At 39.6% G+C, this 18,557-nt stretch overlaps 1 protein-coding gene across 4 annotated transcripts in view; it reads right to left on the reverse strand.

Annotated features, from left to right (window-relative positions):
* AXDND1 (axonemal dynein light chain domain containing 1) overlaps positions 1 to 18,557 on the reverse strand; it is a 73,109-nt gene that overhangs the window by 54,362 nt on the left and 190 nt on the right. For 2 of the 4 annotated variants that reach the window (XM_037506379.2, XM_037506380.2), the window contains exons 2-8: positions 18,114 to 18,319; positions 16,010 to 16,182; positions 14,936 to 15,039; positions 5,097 to 5,217; positions 3,851 to 3,936; positions 2,482 to 2,538; positions 1,179 to 1,281 (exon numbers count right to left, since the gene is read on the reverse strand). In XM_037506379.2, the coding sequence (XP_037362276.1) occupies positions 1,179 to 1,281; positions 2,482 to 2,538; positions 3,851 to 3,936; positions 5,097 to 5,217; positions 14,936 to 15,039; positions 16,010 to 16,182; positions 18,114 to 18,204 (735 nt within the window). In that variant the 5' untranslated portion in view covers positions 18,205 to 18,319. The other 2 variants (XM_037506382.2, XM_054693435.1) reach the window with 2 other exon arrangements.

Genomic DNA, 18,557 nt, shown 5'->3' on the forward strand with positions numbered 1-18,557 from the left:
GTGGTAAAGATTGATGTAACCAATTAACTCTAAAATGGTTCAGAAAAATCTATGCAAGCAGAGATATATAGAAAGGGAGGGCCTCCCCTGGTGGCGCAGCGGTTGAGCGCTGGGCTGCGAAGCTGCCCGCAGTCTCTGCAGTGCCGGTTCCATCCCTGGCCACTGGTGAGGGTCCCACATGGCGCGCAGACCTCTCCTGCTGCACCCGCTGCTCCCCTCAGCAGTGTATTTCGTCAGTCTACCTGTTCTGTTCCCTGCTCTGGCTCTGGTGAATTCTCTCACCCTCCCGCTCTTCTGACTGTACCCAGTGCTTAGATAAATAAATCTTTAAAAAAAAAAAAAAAGAAAGAAAGAAAGAAAGAAAGGGAGACTGATAAATCATATTGGGCACAATGTAAAGAGTTGGTGAAAGTTTACACAGGAATGTCTTATAATGAACTTTCATATAAGCTTCAAATCTATAAAAATAATTCATAAAACAAAAAAGAAATAGCCCTCATAAAGAAAAAAAATCTTTATGTAAGATTGAAAGAGCTCTTTCACTATGTACAAATGGTAAGAAAGATGGTTAAATTGACAATGTTTTTTAGGGTCTTATAATAAAAGGTATCTTATTTTCTTTTTTTTAAGATTTATTTTATTTATGCATACAAGAACTGGGGTACAGGCCAGAGGTGCAGGGGAGTGAGAAGATTCACCAGAGACAGAGTGGGGAGCAGAACAGGCAGCCTGACTGGAAACACACTACTGAGGGGAGCAGTGGGCAAGACAGGAGAGGTCTGTAGCACTATGTGGGTTTCTCCCTTGCCAGCTGGGGATCGAACTCATGCTGCAGAGGCTGAGGATTGCTTCACAATGCTGTGCTTAACCCCTTGTGCCACCAGGTAGGCCCAAAAGGTACCTTATTTTTAATGAAATACAGTGATAATAGTACTCACAGACTATATAGAATTTATCACATAGCAAGCACTGCTCTAAGCCCCTTACATTCATTATACCATTCGTTTAATCTCAACAACCCTATGTGGTAAATGTTATTACCTCTAACTTACATGTGAGGAAATTAAAAGACTGGTACAGTAAATGACTTAGTAAAGTCACCAGCTATTAAATGCAGGGCATTTTACCACCAGGGTGCATACTCTTAACCATTAGATTATATAGCTCTTGGCAGTTACCTTGGTTGGCCCCGTATATTCCTGAATCTCCACACCAGCCCTCTCTAGCATAGCATCCATCACATCATTCAGCTGGACCACTTCTACTCTTTTATTAGGTTTCCTAAAAGATTAAGGTAACAGACTTACGTTAATTAGTACTAAAATAATCATGCTCAAATGGCAAAAAGAATATACAGAAATAAATCATATATCCTATGGAATATTAATGGTATTTTAAAGCAGCAGACCTGTATGGATTGACCTCTGGGATATCAGCAAGACAATTTTAAAAATAGCTAAAAAAAAAAAAAAAAAGCAAAGCGCATGATCCTATTTTTCAAAAAAAGAAAACAATGTATCCCCCACCAAAAAAAAAATTTCTTGTGTAAGTATTGTAAGAACATAGAAAAAAACACAGAGAGATAAATACCAAACTGTTAGCACAGGTTACTTTACAATATGAGAGAAAAAAAAGGGACAGAGAAGAAAGGAGGAGGAGGAGAAGAAAAAAGGCTATAGCAAGATGGAGAAATAGTTATGACTAAATACCAAATATGAAAGTATTTTATATATGATCCAGCAAATCCAACTTCTGAGTATATTTGAAAGAACTGAAATTAGGATCTCCAAGAGATAGTAGCACTTTCACATTCATTGCATTGCAACACCATTCACAAAATGTGGATACAACCGAAACATTCATTGACAATGAGTGGATAAAGAGAAGATGGTATATACATATTATGGAATATTATTCAGTCTTTAAAAAGAAGGAAAGTCCACAATGAATGAACCTGGAGGACATTATGTAATAAGCCACTTAGCCAATTTAGACAAATACTACCCGATTCTGCTTACATGAGGTATTTAAAATAGTTGAACGTGTAGAGATGAAATGGTAGTTTTCAGGGGCTGGGAGACATAGGGAAAATGGCTAACAGGCTTAAAGTTTCAGTTAAGCAAAGTGAATAGTTCTATAGATCTGCTGTACAATGATATGCCTATAGTTAGCAATAATGTATTGCACACTTCAAACTTATATTAAGAAGGTCTCATAGTAAGTGTTCTTACCATAATAAATTTAAAAGGAAAACAGAAATTTAAAACTATAAAACAGTCTATTATTTGAATATTGTTATAAATACATAAAAATTGAACATGCAATCAGACAAAGGAAAACACTAATTAGAAAACAGAATTGTGAGTTATTATTGTTCCTTCTGTAATTAAAATACTTTTTGTATAATAAAGTACCAAGAAAAAGGAATACGTATGTATATATTATTTCTGAGAAACACTTTCAAAAACAAACTTTACTTACATGGATGGGAAGAGCAATAATCTGTTTTCACTATCAGTGAGGAGAGTAGTATATTTGCTAGAATAAATAAAAAAAGAAAGTGTTATTGTAAGAAAATTACCTGGCTTGTCTGTCATATATCACAACATGATAAACTTAAGAGTGCATGGAAGGGGCACCCCTGGTGGCGCAAGGGGTTAAGTTGCCAGCACTATGAAGCTATCCGCAGCCACTGTAGTATGAGTTTGATCCCCCGCCAGGGAGGTAACCCACATGGCACAGCAGACCTCTCCTGTCTTGCCCGCTGCTCCCCTAAGCAGTATTTTTCATTCAGTCTGCCTGTTCTGCTCCTCACTCTGTCTGGTGAATCCTCTCACCCCCTGCACCTCTGACCTATACCTTAGTTCTTGTATACATAAATAAATAAATATTTAAAAAGAAAAACTGTATGGAATTGAGAAGCTGGAAGCAATCATATAGGTAATCATTTTGTATATAGTATCATCCAAAATAGCCTGAGACATAGACAGACACAGATGTAATGATATTTGTCATATTTTGGACATTTTTTAGGAGCTTTAATTACATTCCTAAATATGTTACAATATAAACATTTCCATGATTCATTTTACCTTTTCAAAAGTGGAAGGATGTTATAAGAACACCAAAATCAACAAGGTGGATAAATAGGTTATTAAATAAATAAATAAGCAGAGATGAAACTAGAACCAGACTCCTAGCCCTATCTGTCCTGTGAAAGTGCTTGGTTATACTTCCATAAGTATTACAATGAAAACCACATCATAATCCTTTAAATTCATTATTATTCATATGCCTTTTTCCCTCCCCTAGTTAATAGTGCTGAGACTTTAATCCCTGCACCACCAGGGAGGCCCTAAAGTTGTAGTCTTTTAAACCATGAAACATTCAAGTGCTGTTTCAGAAAATAAAAGCAAAATCCCATTTTCAATCCCATGAATAGGAATCAAGGAACTGGAGACGACTAGTCTGCTGTCTTGAGCTAAGCCCTAGAAAATGCATTAAGAGATTCCAGCTTAGAGAGCTAATTCCTTTGTCTCCAGAGTCACTGCTCAAAACCATTCCTAAAGTATAGTCAAACATTCAAAACAAAGATCCATATTCTTTTACATATAAAATTAAACATTAGGAAAAGACAGCACATTTTAATCACTAAACATCCCTCTAGTAACACCTTTTGCATTAGGTTTTGATACCTTTCTCATATTTTATGAGGATGATAGGCCAAATGTTTCCTCTGTCTGTAGCTATTGCCTACCAACATGACATAACTGTTTTTAGGTTCCCCTTTATCTGGGAAGGAGGAAACAGTGCAACTTGCGAGATATTCAGCAGATACCATAGTACTCACTCATCATAACACTCCAATCCCGAGACGCCTGTATTTGACACAATATGAAATTCTTCAGGAATCAAAGTATCTGTCAGTCTCTTTGACTTAAAAGAAGAGAATAACAAGAATAAAAACTTTAGTAGATGGAAAAAAAAAAAACTGAGTAGCACAATTCCTAACTCCTATCCTTAAGGGATACGAAGTTATGAAGTTAGGAGATTTTTGATTAGAGAACTAACTATGTTAGTAATGGTCATGACAAGAAAAAACTTTCAGCAGAGCCTACATTAAAAAAAGTAATGAATTAGAGAACAGCCATGGTTTTAATATTATTTAAATATGGGGCCTCCCTGGTGGTGCAAGGAGTTAAGCACAGCACTATGAAGCAATCCACAGCCTCTACAGTACGTGCGATCCCCAGCCAGGGAACTACCCACATGACGCAGCAGACCTCTCCTGTCTCACCCGCTGCTCCCCTCAGCAGTGTATTTCAGTACATCTGCCTGTTTTGCTCCTCACTCTGTCTCTGATGAATCCTCTCACCCCCCACACCTCTGGACTGTACTCCAGTTCTTGTATGCATAAATAAATAAATCTTTAAAAAAATGTATTATTTAAATATGTCCTACATATTCAGAAATCCATTAATGCTTTCAAATTCAAAAGGAATTTAACATTTACCTTAGCAACATACCAAAAATAAGAATTCCACATATTTAAATTGTGGTTTTCTAACAGATAATAATAATAAAAAACCTAGTCTCCTACTGTATTTTCTAGATTAAAATGTGTAAGTGTGGTTTGAAAAATATTTTTTTTCCAAAGATTTATTTATTTATACAAGAACAAGGGTATAGGCTAGATGTGCGGGAGGGTGAGAGGACTCACCAGAAACCAGTGGGGAACAGAACAGGCAGACTGACGAAATATACTGCTGAGGGGAGCAGCGGGTGAGACAGGAGAGGTCTGTTGTGCCATGTGGGATTCTCGTCGGCTGGGATCGAACCCGTGCTGCAGAGGCTGTGGGCTGCTTCACAATGCGGCGCTCAACTGCCTGTGCCACCAGGGAGGTCCTTGAAAAACATTTTATAATAAAATATCTTTGATCTTTTCCCACTAAATATCCTTTTATAGGTGTAATTAGAAACGGTTATAAAATCTGATAAGCAAACAGGTGGTTTTAGTAAGATATTGCTTTATATTTTGAGGAATAATTTTTTTTTAAGTAGAGAAAGGCTGAGGAATTTACTTGTCCACTACTTACCTTATGAGGCACAATGACACCATCATCTAACTGTAATGAATGGTTGGAACGTGGAGGGCAGACTGCACCCTCTCTAGTCTCTCCTTTAACATATCTCACATCATACAGAAAAGAAATATCCCTATAAGAAAAATTTATTTACAAAATAAGTTTTTTGTCTGGCTATTGGAGAAGAGTGAGTAAGGTTCACACATATCCTTCTATTGGATAAAAAAAGTGCACAAAGCTTGTCACTTCATCTCATACTTTACTAAGAAGCTGAAGTGATAGACCCAACTCCCCCCGACATTCTTCCCCTTCTCCACCTCAAATTTCTCATTCACATCGCAGATATTTTCTTTTCTTTTCCTTAAATCTCAGGTTGAGATGCATTCTCTTCCCCAGGGTTCTTTCTCCACTCATGTTGTTGATTTCAACTTTGTCCTCATCCTTATTCCAACAATCTTAACTTCTGTGTGCCTCTCCCCACTTCTAATGGAACATTCTCCTTGGTCTGTAACTCAAGTTTTTCCCCTTCTAAAAATCCTCCCTTGAAAATTCATTGCTGTCGTGGTATCATGATTATCTATCTATCTATCTCTCTATCTACCTACCTACCTAACTACTTACCACTCTCTGTTAAACATCAGACTTCTTGAAATTTCCCTGCAACCTGATTTCTGTATCCAGCATGCCCATTTATCTTCTGAAATCATTCTTCAGCAAGCTGACAATGTTTTCCCCGGCTAACTTATCAGTTATTTTCCACTATTTCCCTGATTATACCTAGGAGTGGGATGACTGAATCACATGGTAACCTATTCTTAATTTTTTGAGGAACTGCCAAGCTGTTTTCTAAAGACATTGTATAATTTTACATTCCCACCAGCAGTGTATATCAATTCCAATTTCCCTGCATCCTCACAGATACTTGTAATTGTCTATTTTATTTTATTTTATTTTTTTTTTTGTTTTGCATAGTGTTTCTCCATGATTATATTCTGATTACCTAGTTAGGCTGTAATATTATATAGGTGATGTGTTTGTTCTTTATTTTTTTTTTTTTAGCAGTAATATTTTTTTTTTAATAATAAATTTTATTTTTATATTCCCCATACAATTGCAGCCCCTCCATTCTGACCCCAATCCCTCCCCTCCCACCCCCGCCCCCTAAAAGTGTCTCTGGTTCGTAGTTTTTGTTGATTTTGATTTTCACTTTCTTATAGTTATTCGTTTTCCTGGTCCCTTATTTAAGTTTTCTAGATTCCTGCTATGAGTGAGACCATCCGGTATTTTTCTTTTTCTTTTTGGCTTATTTCGCTGAGCATGATCCCTTCCAGTGCCATCCATGTTGCTGCAAATTGCATGTGTTTATCTTTTTTGAATGCTGAGTAATATTCCATGGTATATATGTACCACATCTTCTTGATCCAGTCATCTATTTTTGGGCATTTGGGTTGTTTCCAAAGCTTAGCTATTGTAAACAGTGCTGCTATAAACATAGGGGTGCAGGTGTTCTTTGGAATTGATGTTTCTGTGTCCTTTGGGTAAATACCTAGGAGTGGAATTGCTGGATCATATGGAAGCTCTATGTTTAGTAGGTCCAGAAATCTCCACACAGCTCTCCACAGTGGTTGGACCAGTTTGCACTCCCACCAACAGTGCAGGAGAGTTCCTTTTTCTCCACACCCTCGCCAACATTTGTTGTTGCTAGTTTTTTTAATATGTGCCATTCTCACTGGTGTAAGATGGTATCTCATGGTAGTTTTGATTTGCATTTCCCTGATGACAAGTGATGTTGAACATTTTTTCATATGCCTGTTGGCCATTTGCATTTCCTCTTCAGAGAAGTTTCTTTTTAGCTCTTCTGCCCATTTTTTGACTGGATTATTTTCTTTGTTGTTGTTGAGTCTCATCAGCTCTTTGCAGATTTTTGTGATCAGTCCTTTATCATTAGTGTTGGGTGCAAAAATGTTCTCCCAGTTGGTGGGGTTTCTCTTTGTTTTTGTTATTGTCTCTTTTGCTGTGCAGAAGCTCTTTAATTTGATGTAGTCCCAGCTGTTTATCTTCGCCTTCACTATCGCTGCTTTGGGTGATGTGTCTGTAAAGATGTCTTTGATGTGCAAATCACGTAGTGTTTCGCCTATATTTCCTTCTATATATTTTATGGTTTCAGGTCTTATGTCTAGTTCTTTAATCCATTTTGAGTTGATTTTTGTGTATGGTGTGAGGTAGTGGTCAAGCTTCATTCTTTTGCATGTAGCGACCAGTTTTCCCAGCACCATTTATTGAACAAACTTTCTTTGCTCCAATGCATAGTCTTTGCTCCTTTGTCAAAGATTAGTCGACCATAAATCTGTGGGTTTATTTCTGGATTTTCTATTCGATTCCATTGGTCTGTATGTCTGTTCTTGTTCCAATACCATGCAGTTTTGATGATTATGGCTTTGTAGTAGAGTTTGAAGTCTGGGCGTGTGATGCCTCCATTCCCTTCTTTTTTTTTCAGGAGAGCTTTGGCTATTCGGGGTTTTTTGTGATTCCATATGAATTTCATCAACAATTGTTCTATTTCTTTGAAGAATGACATTGAAATTTTGATTGGAATAGCATTGAATCTGTATATTGCTTTTGGAAGGATGGCCATTTTAATAATGTTTATTCTTCCAATCCATGAGCAGGGGATGTCTTTCCATTTCTTTGTGTCTTCTTCTATTTCTTTTAACAGTGTTTTATAGTTTTCTTTGTATAGGTCCTTTACCTCTTTTGTTAGATTTATTCCCAAATATTTGATTTTTTTTGTTTCAATAAAAAAAGGGATGGTTTTTTTGATTTCTTCTTCTTCAGATTGTTTGTGTATAGGAAGGCTACTGACTTTTGCGTGTTGATTTTGTATCCTGCCACTTTACTGAACTGATTGATGAGTTGAATTAGTTTTTCTGTGGACTTTTTGGGGTTCTCTATGTATATTATCATATCATCTGCAAATAGTGATAGTTTGACTTCTTCTTTTCCTATTTGGATTCCTTGGATGTCTTTCTCTTGTCTTATTGCTCTGGCTAGGACTTTCAGTATTATATTGAAAAGCAGTGGTGAGAGTGGACATCCTTGTCTTGTTCCAGATCTTAATGGAATTGCTTTCAGCTTTTCACCATTGAGAATGATACTGGCTGTTGGCTTGTCATAGATGGCCTTTACAATGTTGAGGTATGTTCCTTGTATCCCAAGAATTTCAAGGGCTTTTATCATGAATGGGTGTTGCACTTTGTCGAAAGCTTTCTCAGCATCTATTGATATTATCATATGGTTTTTATATTTCTTTTTGTTGATGTGTTGGATAACGTTGATTGATTTTCGGATGTTAAACCATCCTTGTGTCCCTGGAATGAATCCAACTTGGTCGTGGTGAATTATCTTATGGATACATTGTTGGATTCTGATAGCTAAAATTTTATTGAGGATTTTTGCATCAGTGTTCATTAGGGAGATTGGCCTGTAGTTTTCCTTTTTTGTGTTGTCCTTATTCGGTTTTGGTATTAGTGTAATATTGGCTTCATAGAATGTGTTTGGTATTGTCCCATCCTTCTCAATTTTTTGGAAGAGTTTGTGAAGGACAGGCACTAATTCGTCTCTGAATGTTTGGTAGAATTCATTTGTAAATCCATCAGGACCCGGGCTTTTGTTTTTGGGGAGGTTTTTGATTACCATTTCAATTTCGCTGCTTGTAATTGGTCTGTTTAGGTGTTCTATTTCTTCTTTATCTAGCTTTGGGTGATTGTAGAGTTGTAGGAATTTGTCCATCTCCTCTAGATTGTTAAACTTGTTTCCATATAACTGTTCATAGTAGTTACTGATTATTCTTTTGATTTCTGCTGTGTCCGTTGTGATTTCTCCTCTTTCATTGATGATCCTGTTTATTTGTGCTTTCTTCCTTTTTTCCTTTGTGAGCCTGGCTAGGGGTTTGTCTATTTTATTGATTTTTTCAAAGAACCAGCTCTTGGTTTCATTGATCTTTTGGATTGTTTTTTTAGTTTCAATTTCATTTATTTCTGCTTTTGTTTTTATTATTTCTTTTCTTCTACTGGTTTTGGGGTTTTTTTGTTGTTCTTTTTCTAGATCTTTGAGCTTCGAGATTAGGTTGTTTCTTTGAGTTCTTTCTTGTTTCTTGATGTGAGCTTCTATTGCTATATATTTTCCTCTTATTACTGCTTTTGCTGCATCCCATACATTTAGGATATTGGTGTCCTCCTTGTCGTTCAATTCAAAGAATTTTTTAATTTCTTCTTTGATCTCCTCATTAGTCCAGTTGTCTTCCAGTAGTGTGGTTTTTAATCTCCATGAGGTAGGAAAGTTCCTTGCCTTCTTTTTATGGTTTATTTCTAGTTTGATGCCTTCATGGTCAGAAAAGATGGTTGATATGATTTCAATCTTGGTGTATCTGTTGATGTTTGTCTTGTGCCCCAGTATGTGATCGATCCTGGAGAATGATCCGTGTGCGCTTGAGAAAAATGTGTACTCCGTTTTTTTGGGGTTTAGTGTTCTATAGATGTCTGTTAAGCCCAATTGCTCTAGGTCCTTATTTAGAGCTTTGGTTTCTTTACTTATTTTTTGTCTTGTTGATCTATCCATTGTTGATAGTGGTGTGTTGAAGTCTCCCACTACGTATGTGTTTTCTCTGATGTCTGTTTTCAGAGAGGATAACAGTTGTCTGATATATTTTGGTGCTCCTTCGTTTGGTGAGTATATGTTAATGAGTGTTATTTCTTCTTGAAGTATTGTCCCCTGGATCATAATGTAGTGACCATTGGGGTCTCTTTTTATCTTTTTGAGTTTGAAATCTGTTTTATCTGATATAAGTATAGCTGTTCCTGCTTTCTTTTTTGGTCCATTTGCTTGTAGGATTGTTTTCCATCCTTTAACTTTGAGCCTATTTTTATCTTTTGTAGCTAAATGTGTTTCCTGGAGACAGCAAAAGGTTGGGTTTTGTTTCTTAATCCAGGCTGCAACTCTGTGTCTTTTTATTGAAGAGTTTAGTCCATTTACATTTAGAGTTAATATTGATATGTTAACATCTGTATTTGCCATTGTGTTTGTCTTTCCTTTGATTTTATTTATTTATTCTTTTAATAACTTTTTTTTTTTTTGGCCTTCTTTCATTGTTATTCGTCCCTCTGAGGTTCTGGCTTTAGGACTCCTTGTAGTATTTTTTGGAGTGGGGGTTTAGTTGCAATGAAATTCCGGAGTTTCTGTTTGTCTGGGAAGGTCCATATTCTTTCTTCAAAGAGAAAGGAGAGCTTTGCAGGATAGAGAATTCTTGGTTGGCATCTGTTTTCTTGGAGTCTGTTGACTATGTCCCTCCATTCTCTCCTTGCCCGTAGTGTTTCTTCGGAGAAGTCTGGTGTCAGCCTGATTGGCTTTCCTTTGAATGTTATCTGTTTCTTCCCTCTTGCCAGCTTCATTATTTTTTCCTTGTCCTGGATTCTTGGGAGCTTTACTATTATGTGTCTTGCTGTATTTTTCCTTTCGTCGTGGAAGTTTGGTGTTCTTCTTGCTTCTTGTATATCAAAATTTTCAGCTCCTTCTTCACATTTGGGAAGTTCTCTTCAATTATCTCTTTGAATATTTTCTCTGTTCCTACATCTCTCTCCTCTCCTTCTGGTATTCCTATAACTCTTATATTTCCTTTCCTCATGGAGTCAGATAGTTCCCGAAGTATTTCTTCGTTCTTTTTCCTTCATACTTCTCTTTCCTTTTCTGTTTTGGTTCTTTTTATTTCTGTGTCTTCAAGATTACTTATTCGTTCTTCCATTTCGTCCATTCTGCTTTCATTGCTTTTCCCAGAATTCTTTAGTTCTTCCATTAATTCTTTGATCTCCTGCATTTCTTTTACTTCCCTCTTTAGGGACTCAATTTCATTCTTCTGACCATTGAGTCCCTCTCTAGGGACTCAATTGCATTCTTCTGATCGTTGATTATTTTTCCCTTATCATTGTTTTCCTTTATTACTTCTGTCAGTTTTTTAATCACGGCAATTTTAAATTCTCTTTCTGGAAGGCTCAGAAGTTCTTCCAAGTTACTGTCGTTGCAATCTGGGGGCTGGTTTTCTTTTTGTGGTGTGCTTTTTCCCTGGGGAGTTGCTAGGTTGCGTGTGGTTCTTCTCCTCCCTACTGTCTGTTTTCTAATTTGCCGTATGCGTTGGGACACTGTGTAGTTGGGACTGGCCGGCATCTTGGGTGAGCTTCTCTGCTCTCCTCTGGTTCCTCCAGGGGTCATCTGTCAGTTTCAAGCAGTCTTTACTGGAGAAAGGTCCCTGTTCTAAAATGCCGATGTGGGGACACACTCCCCTGTGCGCCTGGTCTGCCCCGGCGGTGGGTTCCTGCTCCCCCTCTGGGCTTGGACTGCAGGCCAGAGGGGGTCTGGCGTGGGCGAACTTCCCCCGCTCACCTATGGCTCCTGAGGAAGCCTTCTGCAGGTAGTCTTTACTGAAGAAATGTCCCTTTTCTAAGATGGTGATGTGGGACACACTCCCTGTGTGTCCGGTCTCAGGCACACTCTTCTGCGCGCCTGGTCTGCCCTGGCTGTGGGTGCTCGCTCCCCCTGTGGGCTCAGACTACTGGTCCGAAGGGGCCCGGCGTGGGCTAACTCCCCAGCTGGCCACTGGCTCCTCTAGGCGCCTCTGCTGGCTTCAAGTCGCTAGGTGGCGCCAGAGATCTCTCCTGGAGCCCTTGGGGAGCTGATTTTCCACCCCGTGGGACAGGGAATAGAGCGGAAATGGTAGGGTAAGCCTCAACGGCTTTGGGGTGCTGTGTCTGCCTTGTGCCCCACCGTCGTGGGGAACCCACGCCCCTAGTTTCGTGCCCCGGGTGTCAGTTCCAAAGCCCTCAGTTCCAGGACTCAGGCTGTAGCCCAGATCAGTGGCGCGGGAATGGCGCCTTTTGAATCCCGCTCCCGTGCCTGGGCGCCTGGGCCTGCTCACTCAGTGAGGGCCTCCGCGCGTCTCCCCGCAAGCCTAGGTCGCAGGCGCAGGGACCTGGGCAGCTGCGATCTGGATCCGCGTTTGCTTTTCAACTGCACTGCTTTTCTGCGCGCGATCCCGATTCCCATCCGCCCTTGGTTTTCCAGTGCGCTGCTGTTCCGCGCAATCCTGACCGAGATCCGCGCCTGTTTTTCCAGCGCGCCGCCTTTCCGCGCAGGCTTACCGGGTGGCTGGGGGCTGTGTGCTGGGGCTGGTCTCCTCCCCGGGGGCGGGGCCTCTCTTCAATGGCGCCCGGAGCCGTTCGCTCACCTCCGTGGCGGATCCTGCGGGGTTCTCCACAGCTCCCGTTCACGGGGTGTGGTGGCTGCAATAGTTCCTTTCCACTCACAGTCCCGCTTGCTGCGTCGTTTGTTCTTGTTGGCCGTTTTGGTTTTTTGTTTTCCTCCTCTCTGCCGGTCGGAGAGTGCCGCCTCTGTGGGCGGGGGAGGGGAGCAGGGTTCTGCGCTTCCCTCCCTTCTAGTCCTCTTTTATGGCCACTTTCTTCTTTGGGCAGTTCGCTGGCGTGACCTGTTTATCTTCCGTGTCCCAGTTCTCACTGGGACCTGCCGCTTTTCCTCCCTATTAACTTTTTTTAATGGGAGATCTTACTCGCAGCGTCTCCTCGCCGCCATGTTGCTCCGCCCCCCTTGTAATTGTCTATTTTATCATGGCCATCCTAGTGTGAATAGGATCTCATTGCAAGTTGATTTGCATTTCCTTATGGTTAATGATGTTGACCATCCTTTCCTGTGTTGAATGGCCATTTTAATCATCTTCGCACAAATGTTCAAAGACTAAATACCTACTCAAGGGGAAATACTCTCTAAAACTCTTGTGGCAGCCTTGGAAGCAGTCACCTCTATAAGAGGTTAATTCCATCCAGTTCTAGAAATTATTCCCAAAAGCACACTCATATACATGTTCCTTTAGCCCTTCCAACAATTTTGAAAGTACTCAATTTCCTGCATTCAACTTTTTCCTGCTTAAAATAGCTATAGTGTTTTATTTTCTGCACTGAACTCTGACAGATAAAGGTGTCAAAAATAACTCAGAGGCTATCTGCTTGGTTGTTTTGTATTTTACTGTTATGCTCTGCATAGTTAAGATTGCTACACAAGTTACCTCCTGTTATGAATACTATATTAATTGTGCACACATTTGTTGATTTTTTACTGGCCATAATAAATTACCACAAATTTAGCAGCTTATCCAAGACAAATTTATAATCTAGGTCAATGTCCAACACAGTTAACTTCAGAGTATTGTGGCCTTCCAACCTTCATCTTCAAAATCAAGAATGGCAGTTTAAATCCCTCTCTCTCCAGTCCCCTCTCCCCCCAAAATATGAATCTGTCCTCCTTCTGTCTTATCTCTCTGACCCATTAAACTGCCTTTCTTTTCTACTTTTAAAGAAAATTAGCCAATTAGGTTGGGCCCACCCTGATAGGCCAGGATAATCTCTCCATCTCAAAATCCTTAAACTTAACCACATCTTCAAAATCCCTTTTGCTGCAGGTTGCAAGGATTACAATGAGGACAATGCGGTAGAGGAGAGGGGGGGTAGAGAGGCATAATAAAGGTCTTCACATATAAAAAATTCCAAGTCAGAAATCATTTGACATTTGATGTCAGTTTGCGGCTGCATTCTGATAGTCATGAGTCCCTTAATGATAGGGATATATTTTAAGAAATATCTTGATAGGCAATTTCACCATTGTGCCAGCACTGGAGAGTGTATGTGTCATATACATAATGCTGTTAGTGATAAGAAGTTTTTTCACAGTTGATGGCAAACTACACAAATCTAAACATCACACCTACTACACATGTAGGTCATACAGTGTAGCCTATTGAGACCACCATCATATGTAGTCCATTGTTGACCTATAAATGCTGCTAGTGTATAGCTAATGAATTATTCAAGTGCTTCAAACATCACCTAATTTACTCATTATTACTATTAATAATTATAACCATGATCTGAAAGTATAAAATAATGTACGGGTACTTTGACACTATAGTCCCAGAACACAAAAGCCCTAGACCAGGTTTCTGCCACTTTTCTTAGCAAAGAGAAATAGCTGAGTAATAACACCTTCTACTTAAATAGCACTGTATAGTTTTGCAAGAGCCCTTGCATCTATTATCTTACTTGTGCTTGACAATATCCCTAGGAGGTACATAAAATGGAGCAAGGTACATAAAATGGAGTAAGTGAGAAAACAGGACTTAGAAATGCTAAATAACCTCCTATATATTGTAAAAATGTAAACATTTCTTTCAGATGAAGTGAGATTTCAGTAAGGGGCAGGCAGAAAATAATTGATAAATGGACAATATGGAGAAAATGAACAGGTCACAATTTCAAGGGGGAAATATGATATTTAGGATATTTTTAGGGATTATATGAAGATAACAAATAGCATTTGTTGATTGGTCCGAAAGAATGTAAAGGTTAAGAGTTCACTTTGAGGAAAACCAAGGATGAAGTATTTGTTTTTCAAGGTTTTCTGCATCAAGAAGCTATACTGCCTACCTATTTCTCAGATGTACAAATAAAAAGGCACTAAAGGCATTCTGCCTGTCTGATCTTGTCCCTTTTTCTAGGGTACAGCAAGGAATGGGAGCATAAGGAGTATAAAAAGCATGCAAAAAAGCAAATCTAAACAAACCAAAGTAGGTAGAGCCAGCACCTATTGCCAACTTATTGAAAACCATACAGAAAAAGATAGTCCCAGCTTTAAAATCTACAATTCTGATTTTTTTTTCAATCATGACCTTCCCTAGGAAATCTAATTGAGAAAATGACTTCTTCATTTGCATCTACCTCACTATCTTCCTTTTTTACCTTCCAGCTCCCGTTAGGGAAACAGGGTGGTCAATCAAATATTTGAATTTATTCCTTCGCACAGGGTGTTGCCAGACTGAGTCAACAGAGCGCGGAAGAGTACCCTGGGGGGAAAAAAAACAACAACAATAATCACACAGCAGAGGGCGCTTTAGGTATATTAAGTCTATTAATCCTTTGGAATATTTATATTAAGGGCAACTGGATATTCTATGGAAAAAGAGAACAGAATTCTTGTTTAATACTATGGAGTGTATTAAAATTTAAAAAATTCAATAGTGGAAGAGAAATATCAAGATGAAAAGGATTAATGATCATTTAGTTAAGTCACATAAAAACAGTTAATGAAAATATTCAAGATTTGCCTTTGGAAACATTGGTGCAAAAGATTTTAGGGGCCTCCCCAGTGGCACAAGGGGTTAAGGCACAACCTATGAAGCAACCCGCAGCCACTGCAGCAAGAGTTTGTTCCCCAATCAGGGAGCTACCCACATGACATAGCAGACCTCTCCTGACTTGCCCACTGCTCCCCTCAGCAGTGTATTTCAGTCAGTCTGCCTGTTCTGTTCCCCATTCTGTCTCTGGTGAATCCTCTCACCCCCCACACCTCAGGCCTGTACCCCAGTTCTTGTATGCATAAATAAATAAATCTTTAAAAAAAAGATTTTAGTTTTCAAACTACAAAACTGACTTTTTAAAAAAAGATTTATTTTTATTTATTTATGCATACCAGTACTGGAGTGTAAGCCAAAGGTGCAGTGGGTTGAGAGAGAGTGGGGAGCAGAATAGGCAGAGCCGCTGAGATATGCTGCTGAGGGGAACAGCAGGCAAGACAGGAGAGGTCTGTTGTGCCATGTGGGTTAGCTCCCTGGCTGGGGATGGAACTCATGCCACAGTGGCTGGCAATAGCTTAATAGCACTGAGATTTTAACCCCTGCACCACCAGGCCATCAAACTACAAAATTAACTTTTAAATAGTTTTTAAGACAATCTGGAATACATATCTTTAATACTTAATGAACTGAATACCACAATAAGTGTTTTCAAGTACTTTATATATATGTATATACATACCTTTGGGGCTTTTATTTTTTTAGGAGGCAGTAAGTTTTCTGGACAAGGGCCAGCATTAGCTGCAGCGGTCAGAGAAAGAAGTACTTCCTGGGGGATGAACTCATTCTGAAGGGAAGTAGGAAGGGGTTTTGAATGATCCATCATATTTTTTTTCTCCCTTAGTTCAGGAAGTCCTAAGAATGTAATTGGGGAGAAAAGTTTCCTTTAGTTTTTGAAGAGTTAGTTGGGGATTCCCAGGTTGTCTCACCAATCCCACCTATATGTTTCTAATAGAGAGAAATATTGCTTCTAGTTGACATGAAGAGCAAATAATATTTAAAAGACTTGTATATCATCTAGTAGTCAAGAAAAAGAAACCCATATTGCTTGCTCTACTCACACTTATATCAGACAATGTTTCAATAACCCAGCGCTGGTATAAACTTCATTATTCCAAAATTAAACTAGGATAGCCATAAAATAATGGGAATGTCTATTTTCCTTTTGATGTGAAGTGGCAAAGGCAATCTCTCCTCAAAACTGTCAAATTATTTAGTAATTTTTTCCATATACATTCAAAAGTAAGAATAATTATATTAAATTGGAGCATTTATAGAGTGTAAGGATTCTAAGTAGGATTTACAAGAATTGAGATTGGTGAAAATGAAGAGTGGAATAATCTGAGCAAACTGGTAGAGTAAGAAAGGTACAGAGAGTTATACTTAGCTTGATTAGGGCAAAGGACTTGTAAAGGAATAGGGTTTTTCCTAATTTAGGAAAAGATCTGTAAGTCAATCAGAGTTGGGTTGTCACTCCTTTTAAAGAACTTGCACTAATCTATGCCCTTCACATAGTTTATGTTCATTTCTGTAAGGAGGCATCATTCTTTGATCGCCGTCAAAACCTCTCAAGTTCACATTACCAAATCTCTTTTAAAAGTTTAGGATACAGGGCCTCCCCGGTGGCGCAGTAGTTGAGCGCTGGGTTGCGAAGCTGCCTGCAGCCTCTGCAACCCGGGTTCAATCCCCGGCCACCAGGTAAGGGTCCCACATGGCACGCAGACCTCTCCTGCCGCCCGCTGCTCCCCTCAGCAGTGTACTTCGGTCCTTCTGCCTGTTCTGCTCCCCGCTCTGGCTCTGGTGAATTCTCTCACCCTCCCATGCGTCTGACTGTACGCAGTGCTTGTATAAATAAATAAATAAATAAATAATAAAAAAAAAAAAGTTTAGGATACAATCAGAATAGCAGAGGAAACAGAAAAATATGAAAAAGTTTGAGTGGGGATTTAGCACAATATCCCCAAACAAGATGAAAGTGAACTGGTGGAAGGTTTTGCAGTGGGAGTAGCCGATTATTCTAGGCCAGATCTGCATTTAACTGGACATGAATAAAAGTCTTCAATAAGGAATTACTTTATTTAAAATTACTAATTACTAAAACCTAGAACAAATTGGTATATGTACTAAATTTCATATCTTCCTCTTATCACCACTACTAAGTTCCTTATAGTAATAGACTAGATACCAAAAAAAGTACTGTTTCATATAACTGCTGGTATTTAAAATAGGGTGAATTTGAGATAATATAAAACTCATCTGCAATTGGGGGTAAAATTACAATCCTTAGGTGGAAAAGTGAAACATGGCTGATTCCAAAATACCATAAAAGGAATGGCTTTTTTTTTTTTTTTTAAAGATTGATTGATTTATTTATACAAGCACTGGGTACAGTCAGAAGTGCGGGAGGGTGAGAGAATTCACCAGAGCCAGAGCAGGGAACAGAACAGGCAGACTGACAAAATACACTGCTGAGGGGAGCAGTGGGCGCGGCAGGAGGGGTCTGTGCACGATGTGTGAAACCCTCGCGGTTGGCCAGGGATCAAGGCAGCGCTGCAAAGGCTGCGGGCAGCTTCGCAGCCCAGCGCTCAACCGCTGCGCCACCAGGGGAGGCCCAAAAGGAATGGCTTTTGACTGAAGGAACGGCTTTACGAAAACAAGTATATTGGGGGAAACGAAGCTAATTAAGGTATCCCAAAATCTTCGATTAAGGAAAACAGTGGATGACCTGCCGTGTGATTTCTGTCTAGAGTCAACATTATGTCTGGGACATCCCTGAAGATCTTTACCTGTCTCTTCCTTGGATACAGATTTTAATCTTTTGCCCATAGGTGTTGACGCGGAGTTTTGCAAGGTGGACGGCGTTTTCGGGGGAGACATAATAAACAATGCCTCCTATCCCTGGATCACTTTAGTAATTCGAAATATCCCTGTGGAAAGCTAACCTAGCAACAAATCAGCGGCGCACAGGTTTTGGCCGAGCGGCTACACAGTCCTGAAGGCAAAAAAGAAAAAGAAAGAAACCCGTTAAGTGCTTATGTTAAAGTCAAAGTTCACAGTTTATCTAGTATGAGTTTTCCTTCACTGAGGAGACCTCTGGGTTCTCTCAGGCCACCTGATGCGACGTCGTAGGCCGGGCCTTGGCCAAGGCCAGGACGCTCTCAGCACCCCACCCCCACCCCCGCCCCACCCCCGCCCCACCCCGAGAGCCGGTTCCCTTCGGCGGGCGCCCC

Source organism: Talpa occidentalis, unplaced genomic scaffold, assembly GCF_014898055.3.
Source record: "Talpa occidentalis isolate TD23 unplaced genomic scaffold, MPIMG_talOcc4v2.1 talOcc4.12, whole genome shotgun sequence".
Lineage (NCBI taxonomy): Eukaryota > Metazoa > Chordata > Mammalia > Eulipotyphla > Talpidae > Talpa > Talpa occidentalis.